The sequence below is a fragment of the Phytophthora infestans genome, genomic scaffold (genome assembly GCF_000142945.1).
Source record: "Phytophthora infestans T30-4 supercont1.14 genomic scaffold, whole genome shotgun sequence".
NCBI classification, from domain to species: domain Eukaryota; phylum Oomycota; class Peronosporomycetes; order Peronosporales; family Peronosporaceae; genus Phytophthora; species Phytophthora infestans.
Window position 1 is genome coordinate 2,636,786 of NW_003303745.1, and position 23,007 is coordinate 2,659,792.

Below are 23,007 nucleotides of genomic sequence, written 5' to 3' on the forward strand. Positions count from 1 at the left end.
CGAACACAGGGTGCTCCATCCTCGCAGAGGATATAGTCAACCGACTCAGGTGCGGGATTGACTACAAGTGCTACCAAGTGCAGCGGGGCTGCCCGTAGCTTTAGTGTCAGAGGAAGACGTTCGACTCAAAGAGTCACTAATACTAAGTTCCTTATCCAAAGGACACTTATAGCCCAAGACCAGGGCCCAGAGTTAATACCTTAACTTTTATGCTTTCGAAACCAAAAGTGTTTTATTTACTATTATTGCGGCCAAGCCGCCTGGGGGTAAATGTATCTATTTAACTATCTAGCATAGCTAAACCCAATCAAATGCATAACGTGTGGCTTTCAGCCAGCGTACTGAGAGACATTGTTAACTCTCAACTTATGTACTGAAAGCTTGCTAGCCCTCCGACTACTTCGTACCCCTGTGTGTTCCACACCATGTAACCCCGTTACACAGGACCTCTGGATCCATTTCAGCCAACTCACGTGTGCACGGATAGTACGATTGACTTAAAGAAGTTGTGTGTTGCGGGCTTGCTGATTCTCGAGAACCTTGAGTGTGTCATTGTCAATGTACTCGCTCTTGGCAAGCTTAACCACTGGAAGATGGGGCTGGCAAGTCTGCTCGGTGTTCGCACCAGCTGCAGACTTGTACACTTCGCGCTCCCTGGCCAGCTTCTTGCTCAAGGTTGTGATGAATGCGTCGCGCGCTGGTACTTCAAGGGGCAGACGCATCAGCTCTTCCAAATGCTGTTCCATCGAAGACTGCATAGTCAAGAGCATAGCGTCGTTCTTGGCGCTGAATTTGCGGAAAATTTTGACGTCCGTACGAAGAGCTTCAGCTTCGGTTTTGGCGGCCTTCAAAAACACCTCCACGTTTTCACGGGCCATGATTTCGGGAGCCACTGAACGTACGGCGGCAGCTGCCTCAGTCTGAGCGGTCCATAGCTGACGCTCCAGATTAACGACTCGGTCGGGAAGGTCCGTTATCGCATCTGGAAATGGCTGTACAGCCACGAGAACATCGTTGAAGCCCACCGCGGACTCAAGACGACGGTGAGTACGAGAATCGCCATGAAGTGGTGGTACGACGTTGAGCTGCACTTGGTGACGAGCCATCGCAGTAAAGTACGGGAGGATCGACGTCATCATACGATCGACCGATGCTTCCGCGATCTCAGCGAGCATGACTCGCAACGAAACCTCGGCGAATGGAAGATAAGCATAAGCAGGCGCACGCGGAACTGGAGGAGCCATCTCCGTGACTTCATTGGTGACCCGGAGGTGCAGCCGGAGCTTCACCAGGAGCTGAAGATGCCAGAACAGGAGGACCCGGGAGCATAGCCGACGAAGGCGCTGTCGAAGCAGGTGGAGCAGATTGTAGGTCGTTCGAACCCTCGGTGCCGCCATTCTGTGAAACAAGACATAGGGTGTGGTGATGAGCAAGGTAGCGATGATTGAAAAGGGGTATGTGCTGACTTACCTCCTGTTGCTCGTGTTCCCGTCGTCTGCGAGATTGAAGACACTGAAATGCCTGGGTCACGGCACGATTAAGACGCTAGGCCATCTTGATGCTTAGTGGTCATTTGGAGAATGAAGAGATATCACAACGGGCCAGTACCGTGATATTCATTGTGACAATGACTGTTGTAGCTTAGTGATTTCTATAGAGTTGCGGATAATCGTCCGTCAACAAAGATGCGGCACCGTCGAAGATGATCAAGCGACAAATACTCGGTCACATGATGTACGGTGACTCCAAGGTGCAAGTGACTAGACGATACCACTACCGGTAACACTCAGCGGATATTGGATACGGTCCAGATGTCACTCAATACAGGCTGTCCTTATTATTATTAGTGGCCTGGCCGGATTCGCATTCAGCGGCCAATAATTGGCCATCTACGGAACAAACCCTCGGTGGCGGCTGCGATGAGCTCGCGGAAGATTTCGCGACTCTTTGAAGGCACGATCATCGTCTGGGGAAGGGCGCGAGACGTCAAAGATGCGCATGCGACGTTGCAGACGACGCCTGGCGCGCAAGAAGATCCATAACAGATCATAGCTCACTTGATATTTGAATATATAATTAGGACTTCTTGTTACGAGTTGGCCCGAAAGGGCAACCATAAATACCGAACAGAATTTTCACTTAAGTGCACAAGCGACGTCCAACTTCGAGGTAAGCGTCTGGCCAAGCTTACTTGTGTGTGTTATGCCTGTCGGTGGACTCGAAGCTTACTAGCGAGGGCTCACTCGGCAAGGCCAAGAGACTGTGTGTGTATTGGCCGATTTTATCGGAAGGTTTACGTGACGGCTTATTGTTTCCTATTTGGACGACGGGAAGTGCTTGTATCGCATTCCTTTTATTTTTCCAAGCGAGTGTTGAGCACTCGGTGCCTTCGTAAAAGGCTTACCCGTGCCTGGTACCCTTTCGCTGTTGGGACCACGAGGATTCATAACACCTATTAGTTTTGCTCGTGCTAGTAGCATGTTCTTGTATTTACTGGTTGGCCAATATAAGTAGTTTACAAGGTCCAGTTTGTCCCGGTGCAAGAGCAGAACGGGAGTCTTCAGGTCCACCAGAACGATCGTTTACTATCTTAGCAGACGTATAGTTCTGGGAGCTTCCTAACTACATTTGCAGCTAAAGATCACGTAGGATTTCCAACACCACACCTATTACTATCTTTTTTTAAACAATACTTCGAGCTGTACCTTAGAGAAACCAACTAGAGATGGTGTTCCGCCACATCAGGTCAAATCATCAAGGTCTGAAGGAATACGTTGTGTCAGCGACGTAATAACAGCGACTGTGTTGTAGTACAAGTGCGGCTCGCAAGCTAAAGCAAGCGGCAGTCTTTCTTTGCGCAGCAAAAGGTCCTACCTGAAATGTGTAATATGGAAATTGTTTCCTCTCCCATGCCGCATAATGTGCTTCATCGTGAGCTGCAACGTCACAAACGTCTTGGTTAGACTGATGTGCTCAACGCAAAACTTTAACAGCTTTATCTTGTGCTTGTCCGTCAGCAGCGTACGCGTAAGCGTAATAGCCCGTCGGTCCTGTTGCTAAACAGCTCCATTTCTTGCGTTTGTGTGGTGGATTGGTTCTCTTCGAAACTTACGATCCAATCTTACCCACCGCGTTCCGGACTACCGACTGACGGAGGGGGTACTCAAATAACCGTGGGGTTGCTGAGGGTTCACCTTGTGTACCCGTCAGTGGGGCTGGTTACACTCATCTGGTGGACTTGAAGTGAAACTCGGCTTGGGTAGGTTCCGTCTTGGCGGGACGCAGGATGGTTGGGTGGCGTAGCGTGGAAACTCTTCATGATACGCGCCAGGTAGGGTGTCGACCTTGATCGACGTGGGGTGTTGTTATTCTTTTACGGGGTCTTGTTTCTTTCCTTGCTAAACTTAACCGCTTCCTATAGCGGGGGCGTTGAGGGCTAGAGTGAAGACGATCGACCGGCCAAGCTGCAAACTCCGGCGACTTACACGCGTACCTGGTAGACTTAACTTGATTTAGGTATGGGCCAATATACCTACGCTACAGTCTCGAAGTCTGATACCGAAGACACTTGTTGCTGATGAGGCGAATTCCACTCTGTTAATACTTAAAGTCTTTGTGGTCCACTACCTTGCGTATCCTATGATCACCAAACTGACCCTTGAAGAGCATGTCGTATTTCCGATGTGGGTAGATAGCGTATCGAAATGACTGCGATCTAAAGCCGATTTCAACCGGGGTTACCAAAATGATTACACCATTTCAAGCGCGTCGAGAGTGACGGTGCCAAATCAGAATGCAGGTGCCCCCAGAATGACGATCCGCCATAATGACGGCCCAACAGAGCGATGGCGTGTCACTGCGTACTCGCAGTTAGCGACTCCTCGCATCTGATTGGCCAATTTCACGTCTGCTTTTCATTCTCCGGGATGCTTCACCACATTTGTCTGAAAGCTTCTAAATGGCAGGTAATACATATTATCTAAATGACAGGTAATAACTATCTCTACCAAAGATCCGAATCATTTCTTAATGACCGAAATTTGAAAACCACCTATATTTTTAATTTGAAAGTGGATAAAGGCACACTATGAGTTTTAGTAATTTACAATAAAAAACGGCTGCGAAGATATAAAATCTCTACATTTGAGCTGCCACAGATATCAAAATATTCACCCCCTATCCCCTTTCACCTCTCCCCTCTTTTCGCGCCTTACAGCCTTTTATTTTGAAAGATTTGAAAGCGCTGTAGAAGCTCGCCGTCATCGGAGATATGAACAGCTCTGCGTCTGCCTCGGATTCCGACGCCGCTGATGAGGCCATGCAGAGACAGCCCCCTGCTTCTCTAGCGGTTGACACCGCCTCTGCAACTGAGGCACAATCACCCGAGGACCATATTCCCTCTAATGATGACAGGAAGTTCGTTGCGCGACCTATGGAGAAGCGTCATTTTGCGGGCTGGGCCAAAAATTTTTGAGTATCTGAACAAGTATGAAGATGAAACGTACCAAGTCTTCCGCAAGAGGAAGTCTACGAGTGTCGAGGCAAGAAACACGGACCTCACGCGCCGTGGAAAGGCTAAATCTACAACAATTATTCCAACTTCTTTCGAAAAGTATTACCAGCGGATGATATGCACGCATGGATGGTCACAGCCAAGCCGATCTAAAGGGAAACGAGAGAGCTATTTTTGAAGTCGACACAATGTCAGGCGCAGTTGTCTCTTACAGTGGTCTGGGTTGCGGATTTAGGCTTCCAGGTGAAAGTAACTCAGCAATTCACTGTCCACAATCACCCCCTCGGTCAGCTCACCTACGCCAATCACCCTGCCAACCGTCCAGTTGAAGATGCCGACGTCCTCGACTTCGTCGAGGAGCTGCAGGCGGCGGGAGCGAGGAAAAAGATGATCATGGAGTATTTGAGAAGGAAAAAAGGTACGCCTGCTATTTATTATGAGATTTATACTGTTACTAAACCGCTTTTATTACAGGCAAGCGGGTCACCCTAAGGGACGTACACAACATGGTTGCCAATATCAAGGCGGGGAGCTACAACTGTGGAATCTAGACTGAATTGCTGTTTCCGCAATTTTTGTTCTCAGAAGGGAAATACAGCTATTAGTCTATGTCGACGGAGATAAACTGGCTCAGACGATCACTTTTCAGACTCATCAGATGCGCCGCTTCGTTAAGGCCTTTCCAGAAGTGATGATGGTGGATGCCACCCACAACATCAGTGACGCTAGGCATAAGCTGCTTAGCTTTATGATTCATGACGTATTCGGCCATGTAAGTGACAACTCTGTGATTATTTGTGGTTCTTTGTGACTCACAGTGTGCCATTGTGTCGCTTTGTGTCGCTTTGTGCCCCTCGGTGCCTTATCGTGGCTTTTATGATTCTTGATGCCTCATTGTGGCTTTTTGTGATCTGTGTGTGAAATAGGGACAATACATTTAACATGCAACACGCACTGATGGAAAATGAGAGCGCTGAATGTCTTACGGACGCCGTTCACGTGAAATCACTGAAACAAGGCGACGGAGCCAACTACGGGTCACTGGTATTGCACTTCTTTGAGTGTACAGTCCGCGGCATTGCTCTTCTAGATTCTGTTTCAAAGGCCATCCTGCGGTATATTCGGTTGCGGTATTTGCTGAAGTCACTGCATGTCTAAATTGTGTTAATACACACCACACCATTGAAAGGATACGTCTTATTCGCATAACTCATATTTTTTCCTTACTTATATGTGTTTCCTGCAAGAATAATAAACTGCGTAGCGACACGACAGACACGACCTTGGTTCTCGTCGATAAAACTTGTAGATAACTCTAATTTTTTCACGCTATTGGCCTCCGTGCAGGGGCAATGACGCTGACACGACATGCCAGTAAAAATCACGAAGTCAATTGTACACTCACGTAACATTCCTCCTCGAGCCAGTGTACGTGCTACATTCAAGCTAACGGGTGCGCCCGAATAAAAGCCCCCTTCCGAATAGTGTCCTGTGGGGTGCTACATGCCTGCACTATTAAGTAAAAGCCTCACCCGAATAGAGTCCTTTTACAAACTACCAAACCTGTTATTACAAACTTACTGACCATTCATTATACAGAGAGAGACAATTTTTCGGCAACAGGCCGAAAGTTGCCCCCGCTTTTGGTCTGGAAAGGAAAATATTCACCGTTTTTTTTAAAACAAAGTCAGGACCACTTTTCGTGGCACACCAACCCCGAGCTTGGGTTGATAGCGAGCTGCTCAAGAAGTGGATTGGTGTGACTATTCCAATTGTGATGCACGGTGAACGTAAATGCTTGGTTTGGGACAGCATGAGAACCCACATAGCGAAGGCTGTGAAAGCTAAGTGCTCTTCGAAAAGTGTTCGATGTGTGTTGTGCCTGGGTGGCCTCACGCCTTACTTGCAAGCTGGAGAAATTGGAATCTATAAGAGTTTCAAGGACCTACTGTACATAGAAATTAATGCTTAGAAAGAGTCAGACCAATAAAGTCCTCACCCGTATAAAGTCCTCTCTGTCACTTTCGAGTGGCACTATTAAATAAGAGAGTGACTATCGTGCCCGGCTGGCCCATCTCCCTTTTCATCGATGAAATGCCACCTAGCCCTATGCTTCATCCGAACAACGTATACACGTATATTTTTTTATCCATTCAAAACCATTCGTTTATAGCTCGACGCGTGCCAAGCGCGAGACGTCAATCGTGGCGAATGGACCCCCGGCTCCAGGTAGGGAGGAAGCGGTGCGAGCCGAGTGCCTCGTATAACCAAAGCGACCAGAGTGATCAGAGCGACGTTGACCCTCGCGATGTGAGAGGCTCTCATGAGCACAGGGACGTTTCAATTGGTGATAGCACCAATCAGGTGCCGTCTGAGCAGTCAAGCGACTTCAGCAACGGGTCTGGCCGAACTGTGCTGGGGCCACCTCTCACGCACACGTGCTTTGAGTCGTGGGAACAGTTCGACGCCTATTTCAAGGAGTATCAAAGGAACAGCTACCAGGTATGTAATTTTCGCCATAGGGCAGCTTATTTAAAGGTGGACAGATATTTACGCTTCATTCATTTAGCTTTTTCGCATTCGAACCAACAATACAGTTTTGGACCGGAACAAGAAGATCCAGTCAACAAACTCGAGTGCGTCGCTGATTCCGCCGGAGTGGGGGAACTATTCTCAGAAGCTAATCTGTACGCATACTGGCGCATACAAGTCGCGAGGGCAAGGAAAGCGACCACGCCAGGAAACAAGGCCCATGGGCTGCGAGGCTTCGGTACGTATTTTGCCAGTCGGGTGTCAATCGGGCACCAGTTGGGTCCAGTCGGGTACTGATTCACTTGGGTATTAATGACTACATTGTTAGCCTAGTGATTTATTCGTGGTGTGCGTTATTTTGTGTGTATTAATAGGTTAACGTCTGCGTCCGTCTCGCAGATAAAAGTAAGAGGGCTTTTGCACTCTTCATCACGAAAAGTAACTTGGAGCATTCCCATAACCTAAATCGGCGGACGTACGAGCAGTATGCATCGAATCGAGCCACCATTGAGGGTGAGGTGTTGGAAACTGTCGACGAGCTAAGAAAGGCGGGTGCCAAGAAAAAGAATATCTTGAAGTTTATCCAGGAGCATTCTAAATGCAGCCCCTCTATTCGCGATGTACACAACATCGTCCAGCGCCTTAAGGCAAGAGAACATCGTCCAGCACCAGCTCACAAAGATTAAAGAAATGGATGGTGGAGTTCTGCGAGGAACCTGGGAATGCTGGCAGAATCTTTATTGACCCAACGATTGGGAAGGTAAGCTACGCTACATGGAGATATTTTGTTGATGAACTTAGCAACATGATTTATTGTGGGTCTACAGAAAACGGTTACGTGTATCACGTTCCAAACCAAGTCAATGCGCGAGATGTTCGACCGTTTTCCGGAGGTTCTGCTCATGGATGCAACACACGGGACCAATGTGTCCAAGTATTAGGTCTTCTCGTTTATGGCGCATGATGTCTTTGGTAAAGGTCAGTTTGTGCAACATTGTGCGCTACAAAATGAAAGAGCTCCCACACTCTTGACGGCGATTGGATCATTCAAGGCGGCTAATCCAGCCTGGACCAAAATCCAATGCGTGATTATTGATAAGGATTTCACTGAGCTAGCAGTGTTGAAGACAGCTCTACCGGAGGCCAGAGTACTTCTCTGTCAATTTCACGTAATCAAGTACTTGTCGGAGGAAGTTGTATCGTCAGACTATGGCTTCAGTAATTGGCAGAAGAAGCAAATTCGTAGTATCGTGAGCCTACTGGTGTACGCGAAGACAGAGCAAGAGTACATGAAAAATCATAGCTACATGCACCAGCTCACGCGCATTGGTTCGACTGCGGCCAAGGGTATTACAGCTTCTTTTGCCGAACAACAAGCTTCGCCACTGTCCGCGCCCGACTCAGCCCAGCCCGTGCCCAACACAGCCCAGTTGGTCGTCTCAGACCAGCCCGTGCCCGACTCAGCCCAGTTGGTACCCGACTCCGCTCGTGATGAACCCGACTTAGCCCAGTCTGAGTCCGACTCAGAAGAGACCAAAGTCCCAAATGCAGTGCCCCAGGACCAACAAGGTTTGCATGCATTTGCCGCTTACTTTGCCAAAAATTGGGATAATTGTCGGCAGCTATGGTGCGCACACAGGCGTGAAAATGCGGTTACATTGGGCAACGATACGAACAACCGATTGGAGTCGTCGTGGAAGCAGCTTAAAGATATGATGCACTCATTAATGGGACTCGATGAGTGCATCGCTTCTATCATGTTTTATCAGACGATGGCCGAACAGCAATTTCGTATAAGCTAAGCGTTGTACAGCACAAAACGTATGATCGCGAAATGGATCATGTGGCTAACCTTGTCAGTGAGCACGTTTGCTAGCTCATCTACGAGCAGTACGATTACGCAGTGCATCAAGCTTCGTACACATTCTATGGGCCGTACGTGGGGATGACATTTATAAAAAGTACCGACAAGGACGACTGTGCTCTGGACAGCTGGAGATCGGAATATCATATCAACACGCGCGAGTGGGAATGCTCGTGTCTTTTCATGGCAGCACGTTTGCTTCCATGCCGTCACGTTTTTTACCTTCGGAAGGCCCGTGGGCTCGAAACAGTCATTCCGAGTCAGACTTTAAATTCAAGATGGTTAATGTCGTCTCTTCGTCTATCCACGGCTCTAGAGGACACACGACGAGAAGCTTTTGCTATGGGTACTGTGCTTCAAGTGCCCGAAGTACCCTGGGACTCAAATCGGAAGTTTCGGGAAGCTCGTCATGTGGCTACCACTATCTGCGAGACGATAAGCGGGCTTGGCATGACTGAGTACCGATTAGCCATGAGTGCATTGGCTCAAGTGTCAAGTGTAATTAAGCGCAGAGAGTTCAGCAAACTTGCTGGGCTAGCTGAAGCAGATGAGCACCAATTAGAATCAGGTACTATGGGCGACACTAGAATTCAAGGCACTCGGTACGAGACACAATCCGTTCACTCAAATAATTCGTAAGCTTCAAGGACCGCACTAGTAGAAGCGAGTCTACTTGAAGCCCTATCGGCAACGCTGGGCGATGAATCTAGTTCACCGGGACCTCGGTCGGGTAACCAGTCGGGTACACTGAATGACCAGTCGGGTACGATTCCTGACCAGTCGGTTATACTGAATGACCAGTCGGGTACGACTCCTGACCAGTCGTTTATACTGAGTGGCGAGTCGGGTATGGTTACTGCGCAGTCGGGTGCGGTTTCTGCGCAGTTGGGTGCGGTTACTGCGCAGTCGGTGCGGTTCCTGCGCAGTCGGGTACCCCGAGCAACCAGATGGATACATTAAAATCTCGAACAGAGATTACATCGCACGACTGTCAAATTTAGCTACATTCTGTGGATCCCACCACCGACTTTGATATCGCAAGTCCGGTGAGGCCTCGTGGACGACCAAAACAGAAACCAAAAGCAAAAAAAGGCCAAAAAAGTATTGCAATCGAGATATCCCGAGATGATTCAGACATGCATGAAAGACGGTTGTCCCTCAACTCGATTAAAGAGGCGCTTTCTGGAGAGGCTACGTACGAGTCAGCAGGTCAATTACTCAACCAGTTCAAACAATTCGTGTTTGACAGGCGACCAAAACCGCCAATTGCACACAATGCGTCACAGCTACCACCAGGAAAACCAATCACAGATGCCTGTGAGTCTACGCGGGTGTTTGCATGGGACCTGTTACGAAAATGCGATGCTAAGGTGACGGCATATCAACGGAATCGGCGCGGGCTGGCTGAGCAGGACATTGCAATTGAGGTGGTGGGTGTAGGCATTTTTATGCCGTGCACGCTCTCAATAATGAAGCAGTGGCATCGGGCACTGACTGCCGTTAAGACTGTTGAGCGCGTGCTGCATTGGATCTCTTCAGTGGACGTGTCACTGCTTTGTGATACGTCATTTCACGTTGAAACAGATCCCAATTTGCCTGCCAAGTTGAAATCAATGCCGCTTCTGTCCGAGCAGGTACGCATCCTTTTTTTCGTAAACTTATCCTTCACAAATTATTTGGGTAAACATTATTGCGTATTTACAATTGTCTAGATAAATGTGCTCGATTTTGCTGCTAAGGGATCCCTCGAAGACAAAACTATGTGGACTGCCATGCAAAAATTATTCGGAACGGACAATATGGTAGTGATGATCAACCCAACTACTGTGAGCATCACCAGAAATGACAGCATCAGAACGGATCGAGATGCGCTACGTGTTGCATTGAATGAAGTATCCAGTCAACGGATTCTTATCCCGATCAACTGTAGCGGGAACCACTGGTGTGCAATCATCGTCAACTCTGCTACCGATGAGATACTATTGTACGACCCGATGCATTCAAGTTACATGGCAAGTATCCGGGCTGTTGCCGGGTCTCTGGTAAGTTTGCTTCCGGGTGCTGGTGTGAAGCGTTACCGCACCCGCTTATACGAATCTAGCCTCGGCATACAAACGGATAGATACAACTGTGGCGTGTACGTCCTACCTGTATTTGAAATGTTGTGCGGAGCAAATGCAGTGGGAGCCGTTGACAAGAAGATGCTCCAATGTCTCCGATACAGGTATCTGTGTATGTGCCTTTAAATACATCACTTTTTACATTACACTACACCTTACCAATATAAACACTATCACAGTACGACTCACCAATTTAAACACCATACTTAGACACTTTTGTTTGCTAAGTGTTTCAGTGCCAATGCAAGACACCACACGTGATTTTTTCTTAAAGTATCAGTTGAGGTTTTTTCTTGGGCAAAAAGGAAGCCGGCTATACGTATAAATCCAGCCACTCATCAAGTGATGACGCGGCACTGACTCTCGTCTAGCCGGGCTCAGTCGGTATCAGCTGGGCTCAACCGGTCACATTAGCCTCGTCACATTTCACTCAGCCGGGCACAGCAACACGTGCCATTAAATAAAGGGAGAATCTAACGAGGGCCCTCATCGGGGAGAATCTAACGAGGCCCCTCATCCGGAGGGCCCTCGCACAAAAGGTCCATGTGTGATTGTGATGTACCTACCGGTATAAACCGGTACTTTCGTGTAGACGAATGGCTGTAAGCTGTAGACGAAGATTATAGACGAACGAAAGGTCACCAAATACAATTTGATTAGCCATGAGCGGCAACAACCTCCCCCTTCACGCTATTCAGCCGCCCCCAGAGACCACTTACAGCTCTCACGATGCCGCTGAAGCCGCGCTACACCAGTGGACGCTAGATCACGGCTTCAACGTCTCTCACCGACGTGTTCGGTACAAGGGTGGCCCCGAACGCGAAATTTGGGCTCGTAACTACGAGTGTGACGTGCAGGGGCCCCTAAGAACGCTCAACACCTGACCGAGCATGATCGGAAGCGTACGCTACGGGGATCGAAGCGCTCGGCTTGCCCGATGCGGATAGGGATTAGGGCTGTATTTAAAGATGACACTGCCGGCCAGTGGAAGATTGTTCATAATGCTCGAAGCACGCATCATAACCATCAACCTTCGCGGGATGTTCGCGTACATGCGCAGCATAGGCGTCGGGTCATCCAAGCAACATCACAACCACTGGCCTCACACACTCTGGATTTGGTTGAGCTTCAGACAGCAGCCGGGGCCACGCCTTCGACGATTCATGCAGCAGTTCTAAGCGCAGAATGCTCTCGACCGTGTATTTCCAGTGCACGTCGTCGTAGCTTAGATAGCAGTGTACACGGTAGTTAGTTTTGATGAAAGCAACACCGCTGTGAATGAGATCTCCTCTAAAGATTAGGCAAAATCCCACGGGAATTTACACAATGCGCTCTTTGCTGTCGTCCCTGGCAGCGAAGCATCCGTCGAAGACTCGAAGACTCGTATTGGGCTGCAAAGCTAGCACCATGCTTGCTGGAACTCCGCCGGGATGGGCTGCGCGGGCACGAGCTATGTCGTCGCCTTGGTAGTCCTGGTGGGCCTCCTGCTCTGTTCCGCCTGGCTTCGAGCGCATGAACGAGAATACGCCTGGCTTCCAACCCGGGTGCAGCACTCCAATGACTACAGCCAGCGCCTTACGCAGCTCCAAGAGAGCTGGCGACAACGCAGCACTATCCACGCGAGACTGTTGGCGGTAGGAGTCGTCGCCACCTCCGACACGATTGAAAACTCCAGTGTACGTACGGGCCTTAGCTTCGGCTAGTAGTGTAGGTATAACGCGATCCGGTAGGACGAGGCCCACGGCCAGATATCCATTCGGCAGCAAGGGCCCGGTGACCGAGTTCATGAGTTTGCTTAGAATCTGAAAGTAAAACGTTTTTGTTTTTGCAGCGGGAACGGTCGTTGTTAGAGTCACACTATGAGTGTGTGCCTTTTTACTTAAGTGCATATAAAAGCCACCACGTGGGCACACATAGGTGTGTCCAGGAAACAGAGTCACAAAAGGCACACGTTGAACATAAATTACGTAATTTAAATTCATAAATTTCATCATCATAGACTTTCTGGGGTGTATGCGCATACATCATCGAATCTAATTGTAACGGGAGCGCCCTATTAGAGTCCGGACTTTATTTAAGGGAGAATCTAACGAGGGCCCTCATCCGGAGGGCCCTCGCATAAAAAAGAGCAGTAAGGAAAACTACAGCTTACCGGTATCTATACTTGTAAATACCAGTATAAATCGTTCCCGTTGCAGAGACCGTTCCCGTTGCAAATCGTTCCCGTCCCACCGATCTTTTAATTTTGCAGGCTGCAAATGAACCTTTTCAAATGAAGCGATCGATCGTGCACGACTCGGAGCCCGTCGACAAGAAGCAACGCATCTCGTGCGATACTACTCCACTCGACCACGAGGCTACCCGCTCCTTCACCCGCAATGGGTTCGTGCTGCTGCGTGGAGCTTTCGCGACGTCCACCGCTGAAAAGTGTCGTGACTTGATTTGGAAGCGCCTGGCGCAGGATGGGATCACCAAGGACTCGTCTACTTGGGTGGAGAGGCATGGTATACCAGGTACAGCACAGCTCGCTATATCTGTTCCATCACACCAATGTACAGAGCGCGTGTTGCTAATATGTAAATGCTTGCTGCCAGAGCTGTTCACGGCGGAAGACGATCCCGTGTGGGGTGAAGTGGTGACTCCGCGTCTACAGCGCGCCATGGACCAACTCTGCGGCAAGGATCGATGGGAGGGCTTCGGTCTTGGGTGGTGGATGATCACGTTCCCAGACCAGGCTGAGCCGCCGTGGGGTGCTGCTGGCAAGTGGCACGTGGACGGCGCGTCGTACCAGCACCACGTGGACAGCAAGGAGTCTGGACTGTTGGTGATCTTCCTCTTCTCGGATATCGGGCCTGGTGAAGGGGGCACAGCGTTGTCCGTGGGCTCGCACAAGTGGATTGCGAGGCTGTTGGAAAAGAATGAGCCAAGTGGGATGAAAGGTGGCGCTGTGAGCTACCAAGCCAGGCAGTTCCGACGCCCGGAGGTTGTGGAAGTGAACGGCAAGGCAGGCGACGTTATGCTGGTGCATCCGTTCTTGCTGCATGCTCGCAGTAAGAATCTTGGACGGAAGGGGGTGGACTCGGTGCGCATCATGTGCAACCCGAACGTGCGGCTGCGTCGAAAGATGAAGTTAAAGCGACCGGACGGGGACTACAGTCCTGTAGAACAGGCGATTGTCGACGCCCTGGTGCCAGATTCAGAACACGAATAAACGTCACGATTATGTGTTCAACTGCGCATTACATTTGTATGTTGGGCTTCACAGCTTTGTAAGTAAACAATTGAGTGATTTTACCACGCTTTCGTAAGGTTACATATTTCAAGGGTCTATTACATGTACCGAATTGGTCAGGGTCTAGACCAGAATATTTTTTGTCCCAATTGTGATTAGTGTAGATACAAAAGGATAAAATCTGGTCAAGGTCCGGATCCAGACCATAGAAATAGTGTTAGCATTTGAGCTTTTTTAAAGTCCTAGCAACCAGATTTCAAAATTTTCACTGAAAAGTTTGCTTCCCATTGACTCCGTGAGCACAAGACGTGCGAGGATAAGTAAGATCGTCAACGAACGGTAGAAATCCTTGATCTTCTTCATCTCCTTGGCGTAAATCCTAACACCAGCACTTATCTTAATCATCTCAGCCAATTCGAGAAGTTGCAGGTTCAGTCCTGTGTCCACTTCGCAACCATTCCGCAATGCTGAGACTGAGACGCTCTCGACGAGCCATTGCAGCAGCTAACACAGCGCATGTGACGGATACCCAATTGCCGTTTTCCTTGCAAACAAGTAGCAGAGCTCTAGCAGTTGCAGCGCCTCTGGAGTCTACTGGGTCGACTGCGAGTACTATGTTGATGCCTCGTCCTGTACGCCTGCTGCCTTATTCGGCGCCACAGCAGCGAGAAGATGCTCTGCCAGCGTATCGAGCAGCTGCAAAGCGCAGTGTGGTTTGTGTGCTGAGAGTTTCCGCGCTGCTCGGTACAGATCGGAGGCTGTACCACCACTTGGGGACTCAAGATAACTGTCCACGGCGACCACCATAGCGGATTTGCCCGGCTTCTTACCACGCTTTTTGATAGTCGCTCGACGGCTGTAGAGTCCCGACACGGAGGAGGCGGAGGAGGTGAAACGTTTCGCCGTCAGAATCGTTCATGGCGTTGCTGTAAAAAAACGCTACTTGAAAAGCTCTCACAAATATCATAATATCAGGACAAATGTTTGATAATCACTTTCTTAAGTAGTTCAAATATTGCTATTGTATAAATTCGTTGATCAAGAGCACAACCCATTTGTCTCCCGTTTCATCCATGTTGTGCACACCACAGATAACTGTGAAATGAAAACAATCTACCTCACCAGCTCTACCTTGTATTTCCAAACCTATTTCTAATTCTTGCCAATGAAGTTGGAGGCATTACGGCCGAACATCTCTAGATTCAATGGATAGCCAAGTGTTAGTTACGTGCGTTTTAGAGGTGAAATTAAACAGGTGGTCGCAATTTTACATGTTTGTCACGTCTGCGAGGATGTAAATTGAGATCGGTACCACCAAATGGCCAAATTGGGTGACTTTTACATTAAACTAGTCCGAGCTATTCTGTACTAATTTCGTGACTTTTTTTATTGGTCCGGCTGGTAGATCAGAATGTATCCGTATTTTACGTTAATAAATTCTGAACCCTGACCCAGACCCATCTGGTATTAGACCCTTTATGGATTCTACCTTCGTAAGTTTTCCGACTGCACAAGACGTTCGAAGGCAACGTTGGTTGCTTTCCGAACAGCTTCCTCCTGCTCCGTCAACGACCAGAACAACTCCGGGTCCGCCGCTTGAGCCATAACACCTTCGGACGAGCAGTCGGACGAGCGCTGGCTCAACTCACTCGAGCGACGCTCATCCTGCGCGTTGAGCACCTCGAGAGCCATTTCAACGGCTTCCAAGTTACGAGATGGCTTCACGTCGCGTGGAGTCTCGCCAGGGTTGCCGCGAATCGAGAACTGCGGTGGACGGAAACCATCGTACTGCAGCGGCTTGTAAGGCACGAAGCCTTTACTCTCGTCCCGAACCGGTTCCACTGCCAAATAAGCTTCGAGTGACAGCTTCATGATGTGCTGCGAGTCGAAGACGCGAGCGAGTTTTCTTGGATCGACGTCGCACACCATCGCTTCCAGCGGCAGATGGGAATAGAAGGAATCCACAGCGACATTGGCCTCCCTGTCCGGCTCGAACGAACGCGTCAGGCAGTGCGCGTGGTCTTGAATAGCTGGTTGGAGTAGTTGTTCCAAGCTTGACAGCAGTGACTCGACTGTGCAAGTTGTCGGATCTATCGGCGGGATTCCCACGCCAAGTCGCTGGCACAAGCGGGCGGTGAAGAGCTGCGACGGATGCGAACCACAGACGGCGACGGGCTTACCAGCCATGAGCTCTTCAGCCAAAACGTCGGGCTCACCCCAGTGAATGGTAACAGCAGCGCGAGGGAATACTTGCGCGTACCGTATATCTATACCCAGAAGGTAGACAAAGTCAGACCGATACAGAGAGCGAGCTGTTGAGCAGCCAGGTTGATTTTTCAGTATAAGGTCCTCAAACGTACCGAAGGGCAAGTAACGCGCGAGTTAGATTATGCGATGATGTCCTCGTCTTCAGGGTCTTTATACAACTATGGTAGCCAGCAGTTCATAAAGATAGTTCATAAAGATATGTAGGCTTGGCGCACACATAACTTTGCAGCAGAGGTCGCAAGCGTAATTTCCCTACCCGTCCGAAAGCGAGTTTCGGATGACAAAATAAGCTGCTCTCGCACGAGTCATACTCACCATTTTTGACGCTAAATCGACCGTTATTACGGGGATTTGTATTCTATTTACCCTAAGTTAGCATATAAATCCCTCTCCTTACCCCTTATTAGACCGAACAGTGTTCGACGAGCACATCGATCGCTGTACAGAGTCTGAGTGTATTAAGAGCATATTTACGATCATTTTAAAGGCGTTAATTGGTCGATCAGTCTACATAGTAGAGCTGGCATACTGAGAAATTTAAATATACAGTCGTGCACCTCCAATTCGGCACCGGTATCAGTCGATACCCTGCCAGATTTTATGATTACGCGAATCGGATGCGCAATTACCTTTGCCCATCACCACCCTAGCAATCAGGTTTCCCCCCCCTCGCCGAGGGATGACACGCCGCATCGATCTGATTTTAAATTTTGGATCGGAGGTCTTCTTACAAACACACACTTTGATTTTTACCGCCAAAGCCAATGGGACATCGCCTTTCCTCCTACATGTCGCACAAAAGCAGTCTTGGTGCGAGAAGCAAAAGTCAGATCCTGCATGCTCTGGTCGCGATATGCGTCCGTCCGGCAAGGCGGCAACTTCCGCGGACCGCTTAAGAATACTCTGGACGGTAGTGCGCTTTACTGCTTGGGGGGTCTTAATGCGCTCCGTTGCCCAACGAGCAAGTTCGGAGTGAGAGCATGCAGGATCTGATTTGTGCTTCTCGCACAAAGACTGCTTTTGTGTGACATGTAGGAGGAAGGGCGATGTCCCATTGTCTTTGGCGGTAAAAATCAAAGTGTGTGTTTGTAAGAAGACTTCGATCCAAAATTTAAAATCAGATCGATGCGGCGTGTCATCCCTCGGCGAGGGGGGGAAAACCTGATTGCTAGGGTGGTGATGGGCAAAGGTAATTGCGCATCCGATTCGCGTAATCATAAAATCTGGCAGGGTATCGACTGATACCGGTGCCGAATTGGAGGTGCACGACTGTACTTCTCTGAGTCGATATTTTATAACCTGGTAGTTCTGAAAGCCTCTATAATAATGCTGACGTTTTCTCCACTAATCTTCCATACAAAGTCCAAAATACTGCCTCCGTTTCTACTACCATCGATGATATCCAGAGCTCGGGCAACACACGGCATTATTAATAGTCTTCAGACTACAAGTACATGTAGTACTGTAGTCTGTAGCACTGTTGCCAACAGTCTGTTGGCTACGTACGCAATCATTGTTCTATTTTTTGCTTGAAAATCCGATTCACATGTCAGCAAGACGAATCATTAGCCCCGCTATGTTTACCACTCGTCTTCGTGACCCCCCCCACCGATCTCACTCTTCATTTTTCGACCTCAACTCGACATCTAAAAAGAATGCGAGAAAGCAGCTTCGACAACGCTATCCTCGTCGATGCTCGGGGCACAGTATTGGAAACCCACGAGCAGCAAACCTACGCCGTAGCAGCATGCGGACCTGAAGGTCGTATCCAACTGGAATTCGCCGAAGACAGCGCTGATACCCACCAATCTATACGTACCGCAGATACTAATCGACGTTCATTCACACAGCAGCTCGTCGGCAATGATGACAACAACACGTTTTGTGCCGTTGCCATCAACAAGACCAGCATCCAGCGTCCGCCGGTCATGCGCATCTGCATCATCATCGTCGGAACAAGAGGGGATGTCCAGCCATTCCTCGCCATTGCACAACGACTGCAACAGGACGGACACCGCGTCCGGCTCGCCACACACGCTGTCTACAGAGACTTTGTCATGAGTCACGGCGTCGAGTTCTACCCGCTGGGTGGAGATCCAAAGGAGCTGGCCGCCTACATGGTTAAAACTGGAGGCCACCTCATACCCACCAAGATCGAGACGCTCACTAAGGACGTGCCGCGCAACAAGGAGATAATCAAAGAAATCGTGCATTCCACGTGGCCAGCCGTCTCCGCCCCCGATCCAGACGGAGACGGCCCGGGCGTACCCGGTAAGCCATTCCAGGCACAAGCTATCATAGCCAACCCCGTCTCCTACGGACACATCCACGTCGCCGAACGCCTCGGTGTGCCGCTGCACATCATGTTTCCGCAGCCGTGGGTGCCCACCATGGCGTTCCCCCATCCGCTTGCCAACATGCCCTACACGGACGAGCTTAGGAAGACCAACTACATGTCGTATAAAATGGTGGATTTACTCATGTGGCAGGGAACGGAGGGTCTCATCAACGAGTTCCGCACCAAGGTACTAAAACTGCGCAAGATCCGCAACGGCGACGGCGGTCGGGACCTACTTCTGGATCTTCAAATTCCGCATGCTTTCATGTGGAGTCCAGAACTCGTGGCCAAACCGGCAGACTGGGGGAATCTCTATGACATAGTCGGCACCGTGACCCTGAGCGGCAGACCCAATTTCGTCTATACGCCGTCCCCAGAGTTGGAGATGTTTTTGGGCAGAGACGGCGGTCCGATCTTCGTCGGTTTCGGGTCGATGGTGCTGGCGGATCCGCTGGCTACTACCAAGATGATCATCGAGGCGGCGCAGCAGGCTGGTGTTCGCGTGCTTATCCAGTCCAGCTGGAGTGATATGGCCGGTAACCTCGACATTCCGGACAACGTCTTCTTCATCGGCAACTGTCCGCACGACTGGCTCATGCCACGAGTGTGTGCGGTGGTTCACCACGGAGGCGCGGGCACCACGGCTGCCGGTCTACTCGCCGGTAAGCCCACCTTCATTGTTCCGTTCTTCGGAGACCAGCCGTTTTGGGGTCACGCAGTGGTGAAGGCTGGTGTGGGTGTCGAACCGTGTCCGATCTCGCAGTTAACGACGAAGAAGTTGCGCGAGGGGTTCGTAGGGCTCATGGATCCGGCACTACGCGCTCGAGCACTGGACCTGCGTGATGTCATGCGTCGAGAAGACGGAGCTGGGAACGCGGTGTGCAGCTTCTATCGACATCTTCCGACACAGGAAATGTTCTGCGACCTGGATCACGAACGGATCGCCACTCGCTGGAGCGTTTGCGATCGTCTGAAGCTGTGTGATCGTTGCGCACACATCGTTAGTGAGCGTCCTGAGAACGCAGGCAAGAAGATGGTTAGCTATCACTGTGTGGATTACACGGCCCGGGGCCCGGACTCGGCTCTAGAAGGTGCTTCATCTGGCACTGGCGCGTTCTTTCATGAGTTCGCTGGTGCGTACACTGGTCTCGTTCGTGAGCCCGTTAAAGGCTACTCAACGAACGGAGTGGCAGGTAGTGCGATTGGTACGCTGAAGGGTGTGGGCGGTATCCTCGTACGCCCGACACTCGGGCTTCTGCATTTCACAGACCGTCTTGTCACGGGCCACATCAATGCTCACCGAGAAGAAGGCGAACAAAAGCACTCGAGTATGTTTGATCGTCGCTTTATGTCTGCCATCGGCGTACAGAGAGGATTGGCAAATAGCCATTCCTCGTCGACGGAGACTAACTGTGTCGACAGCGTTATATTCACCAGCCATAAGAAGCGCAAGAAAATGCTCCGCAGCATTAAAGACAAGGCGAGCGTGTATCGATCAAGGTACCAAGCTGTGCTGGACCTCCGGAAAGATCAGAGTGAGCGGCTATTAGGGGGCAATCCATTATTCCCGAGCTGTTCTGCAAGTCAAGAGCTTCCGTCGTGGGCACAGACTTCTAGTGTACCGTCGAAGTCGAGGGATGTACCTAATCAGTCTTCTAAGATCCTGTTGCACGAAGCTCAGCTCACACCGCAAGGGTCAGTCATCATAAAAGCCAGCGTTTCAAACACCGAGGTCGACTTGGTCGAAAAAGATCGCATTGCTCAGTGGAGAGATTATGCAGCTTTCCAGTTTGACAGGGCATTGCAAGCTCGACGAACTAATTCGGACACCAAGCCACCCGCTCCTACCATGAACGTTTGTTTGGCTGCCATTGGCACCTGGGACAACGGCATTAAGCAATTCGCTGCTATCGGATTGAAACTTGCTTCCCACGGTAACCGAGTGCGTCTGGCTGCCAACGAATGCTTCCGATCCAAGATCGTCGAACTTGGACTCGAGTTCTATCCGCTGGCGAGTGCATCTGACAGCGTCCAAGACTTTGCGCGATTGATCCATGACGCCCAACTCGGCACTGAAGCGAGACGCTCGAATCTAGAAGCACTGCAAGCCTTTCGAGAACTAATCTATTCGCTCTGGCCTGCTGCCTATGGATCGGACCCACACGGCAATGGTCCCAACAAATCTGGCGATCATTTCCGTGCCGACGCACTGCTGTGGCACCCGATGCTGCTCGGGCACGTACATGTGGCGCAGCGTCTCGGTATTCCGCTGCATTGCGTCAGTCTTGAGCCCCTGTCGCCTACCTTTGAGTTCCCACATGTACTGAGTTCGCTGGCAGGGTGCGAGCCAGCAGCGACGATGACTCCTCGATACAGCAACTTACTGTCGCATGGCGTCGTCGACGCAGCGTTAAACCACGGCAGCATAGCGGACGTGCTGACCCAATTCCGTTCATTTATCGGACTCACGAGCCCCTTGAACCGGCCGGATCCGCTCGTCCAATGGGAAGTGCCTCACTTGTATTTGTACAATCCGGTTTTGCTTCCGAAGCCTGTGGACTGGGGTGAGGAACTCGCTGTGACTGGCCACGTGACGTTGCGAGATAGTCTAGACACTCGAGAGATACCGCAAGCGCTGACAAAATTTGCGTTCTCAAACAAAGACACGCCGGTCATCTACTTCGGCGTGGACACGCGTGACTTGCTCTTCGGTACGCTCGAGGATCTGGTACGGAAAATCGACCTGGCTGCTCAACAGCTTTGCATACGAGTCGTCGTTCAAGCTCGTGAGCAACATCAGGCAGCTCGCTCTCTGTATCGGTCTGACTTTGTCTACCTTCTGGGTACAGATCTACCGTACGCGCAGCTATTCCCTCGCGTTGCTGCTACCATTCACTGGGGTGAGCCCGACGTTTTGGCTGAAGGGCTCATGGCTGGTAAACCCGTCGCCGTCTGTGGTTCGCATCCGTCGCAGCTCTTCACCGCCCGCTTGTGCGAGCGACTTGGCGTGGGAATCCCGCCGATAGATCCGACAACTTGCACAGTCGAGTCACTGCTGTCAAGCTTTCAACAACTACTCCAACCAGCTATTCAAGACCACGCGCACGGCCTGACGCATTCGTTTGAACCGGAGAGGGCGGTCAATGTCGCTGTGGATTCCTTTTATTCCCATCTGCCGCTGGAAGCGATGGTGTGCGACGTCGATCCAAGAAAACTCGCTCGCGTCTTCGACTCGCAGCACATCATGAAGCTGTCACTCGAAGCTTATTTGGCAGTGGAACCGGTTCGGGACGAGAGTAAAGGCTTCGTGCCTTACAAGCCGCTGCAGTACGATGGTTTCCGTCCGCCGCAGTTCTCGATTCGCGGCAACCCTGGCGAGACTCCACGCGACGTGAAGCCATCTCGTAACTTGGAAGCCGTTGAAATGGCCCTCGAGGTGCTCAACGCGCAGGATGAGCGTCGCTCGAGTGAGTTGAGCCAGCGCTCGTCCGACTGCTCGTCCGAAGGTGTTATGGCTCAAGCGGCGGACCCGGAGTTGTTCTGGTCGTCGACGGAGCAGGAGGAAGCTGTTCGGAAAGCAACCAACGTTGCCTACGAACGGCTTGTGAAGCCGGAAAGCATGCGAAAGCGGAACAAGCTCGCTCACCTGTTCAGCGGTAAACCGAAGACGGGAGAACTATAAACCGTGCGGTGAGTCATCCACGGCGAGAGATAAACTAATGCTACGTAGTAGTATACTACGTAGTAATACTTTACTAGCCGAGCGCCGCCGCTACGCGGCGGAAATATAGGTTTGCTCTACAGTAGATGTTTGCCTTCCCGCCTCGGCTTAACTTCGGCGGGATAATTATTCCAAAAACTCTGAGCCCCCATGTGCCTAAATCGACTTCTTTAATTTTATAAATCGGGATTTCATGTAGACCAGTCGCTACAAAATGCTGAGTTCCCAGTAAGCCGTGCAGCTATTTCTACTACTACAAAAGACTGAGCTCCTAGATCATACTACGATGCCTTAAAAAAAAATTTCTACATGTAGTGATCTTGACACAGTCTCTTTATTATTGTCGGCTATCACTGAATCACCTGCACTTCAAATAACATGTCTACAAACGCCACACAATATATTTAGCTTAGCGTCGT

The 23,007-nt window shown here is 50.2% G+C and overlaps 4 protein-coding genes across 4 annotated transcripts; 2 read left to right on the forward strand and 2 right to left on the reverse strand.

The window, feature by feature from the left end:
* Nucleotides 1-13,281: 13,281 nt before the first annotated feature.
* Nucleotides 13,282-14,240, forward strand: PITG_09364 (uncharacterized protein; the record flags this gene model as incomplete). Its single annotated transcript, XM_002903586.1, has 2 exons — nucleotides 13,282-13,542; nucleotides 13,624-14,240. 2 exons carry the CDS (start codon nucleotides 13,302-13,304, stop codon nucleotides 14,238-14,240), a joined length of 858 nt encoding a protein of 285 aa, XP_002903632.1.
* Nucleotides 14,241-14,526: 286 nt separating this feature from the next.
* Nucleotides 14,527-15,180, reverse strand: PITG_09365 (uncharacterized protein; the record flags this gene model as incomplete). Its single annotated transcript, XM_002903587.1, has 5 exons — nucleotides 14,527-14,552; nucleotides 14,600-14,742; nucleotides 14,785-14,852; nucleotides 14,922-15,117; nucleotides 15,158-15,180. The coding sequence occupies 5 exons, from the start codon at nucleotides 15,178-15,180 to the stop codon at nucleotides 14,527-14,529; spliced, it is 456 nt and encodes a 151-aa protein (XP_002903633.1).
* Nucleotides 15,181-15,826: 646 nt separating this feature from the next.
* Nucleotides 15,827-16,529, reverse strand: PITG_09366 (uncharacterized protein; the record flags this gene model as incomplete). The annotated part of the gene is made up of 2 exons (XM_002903588.1): nucleotides 15,827-15,842; nucleotides 15,907-16,529. The coding sequence occupies 2 exons, from the start codon at nucleotides 16,188-16,190 to the stop codon at nucleotides 15,827-15,829; spliced, it is 300 nt and encodes a 99-aa protein (XP_002903634.1).
* A 1,179-nt stretch (nucleotides 16,530-17,708) lies between these two features.
* PITG_09367 (sterol 3-beta-glucosyltransferase, putative) lies at nucleotides 17,709-22,739 on the forward strand (the record flags this gene model as incomplete). Its single annotated transcript, XM_002903589.1, has 2 exons — nucleotides 17,709-17,718; nucleotides 18,354-22,739. The coding sequence occupies 2 exons, from the start codon at nucleotides 17,709-17,711 to the stop codon at nucleotides 22,547-22,549; spliced, it is 4,206 nt and encodes a 1,401-aa protein (XP_002903635.1).
* Nucleotides 22,740-23,007: the final 268 nt, after the last annotated feature.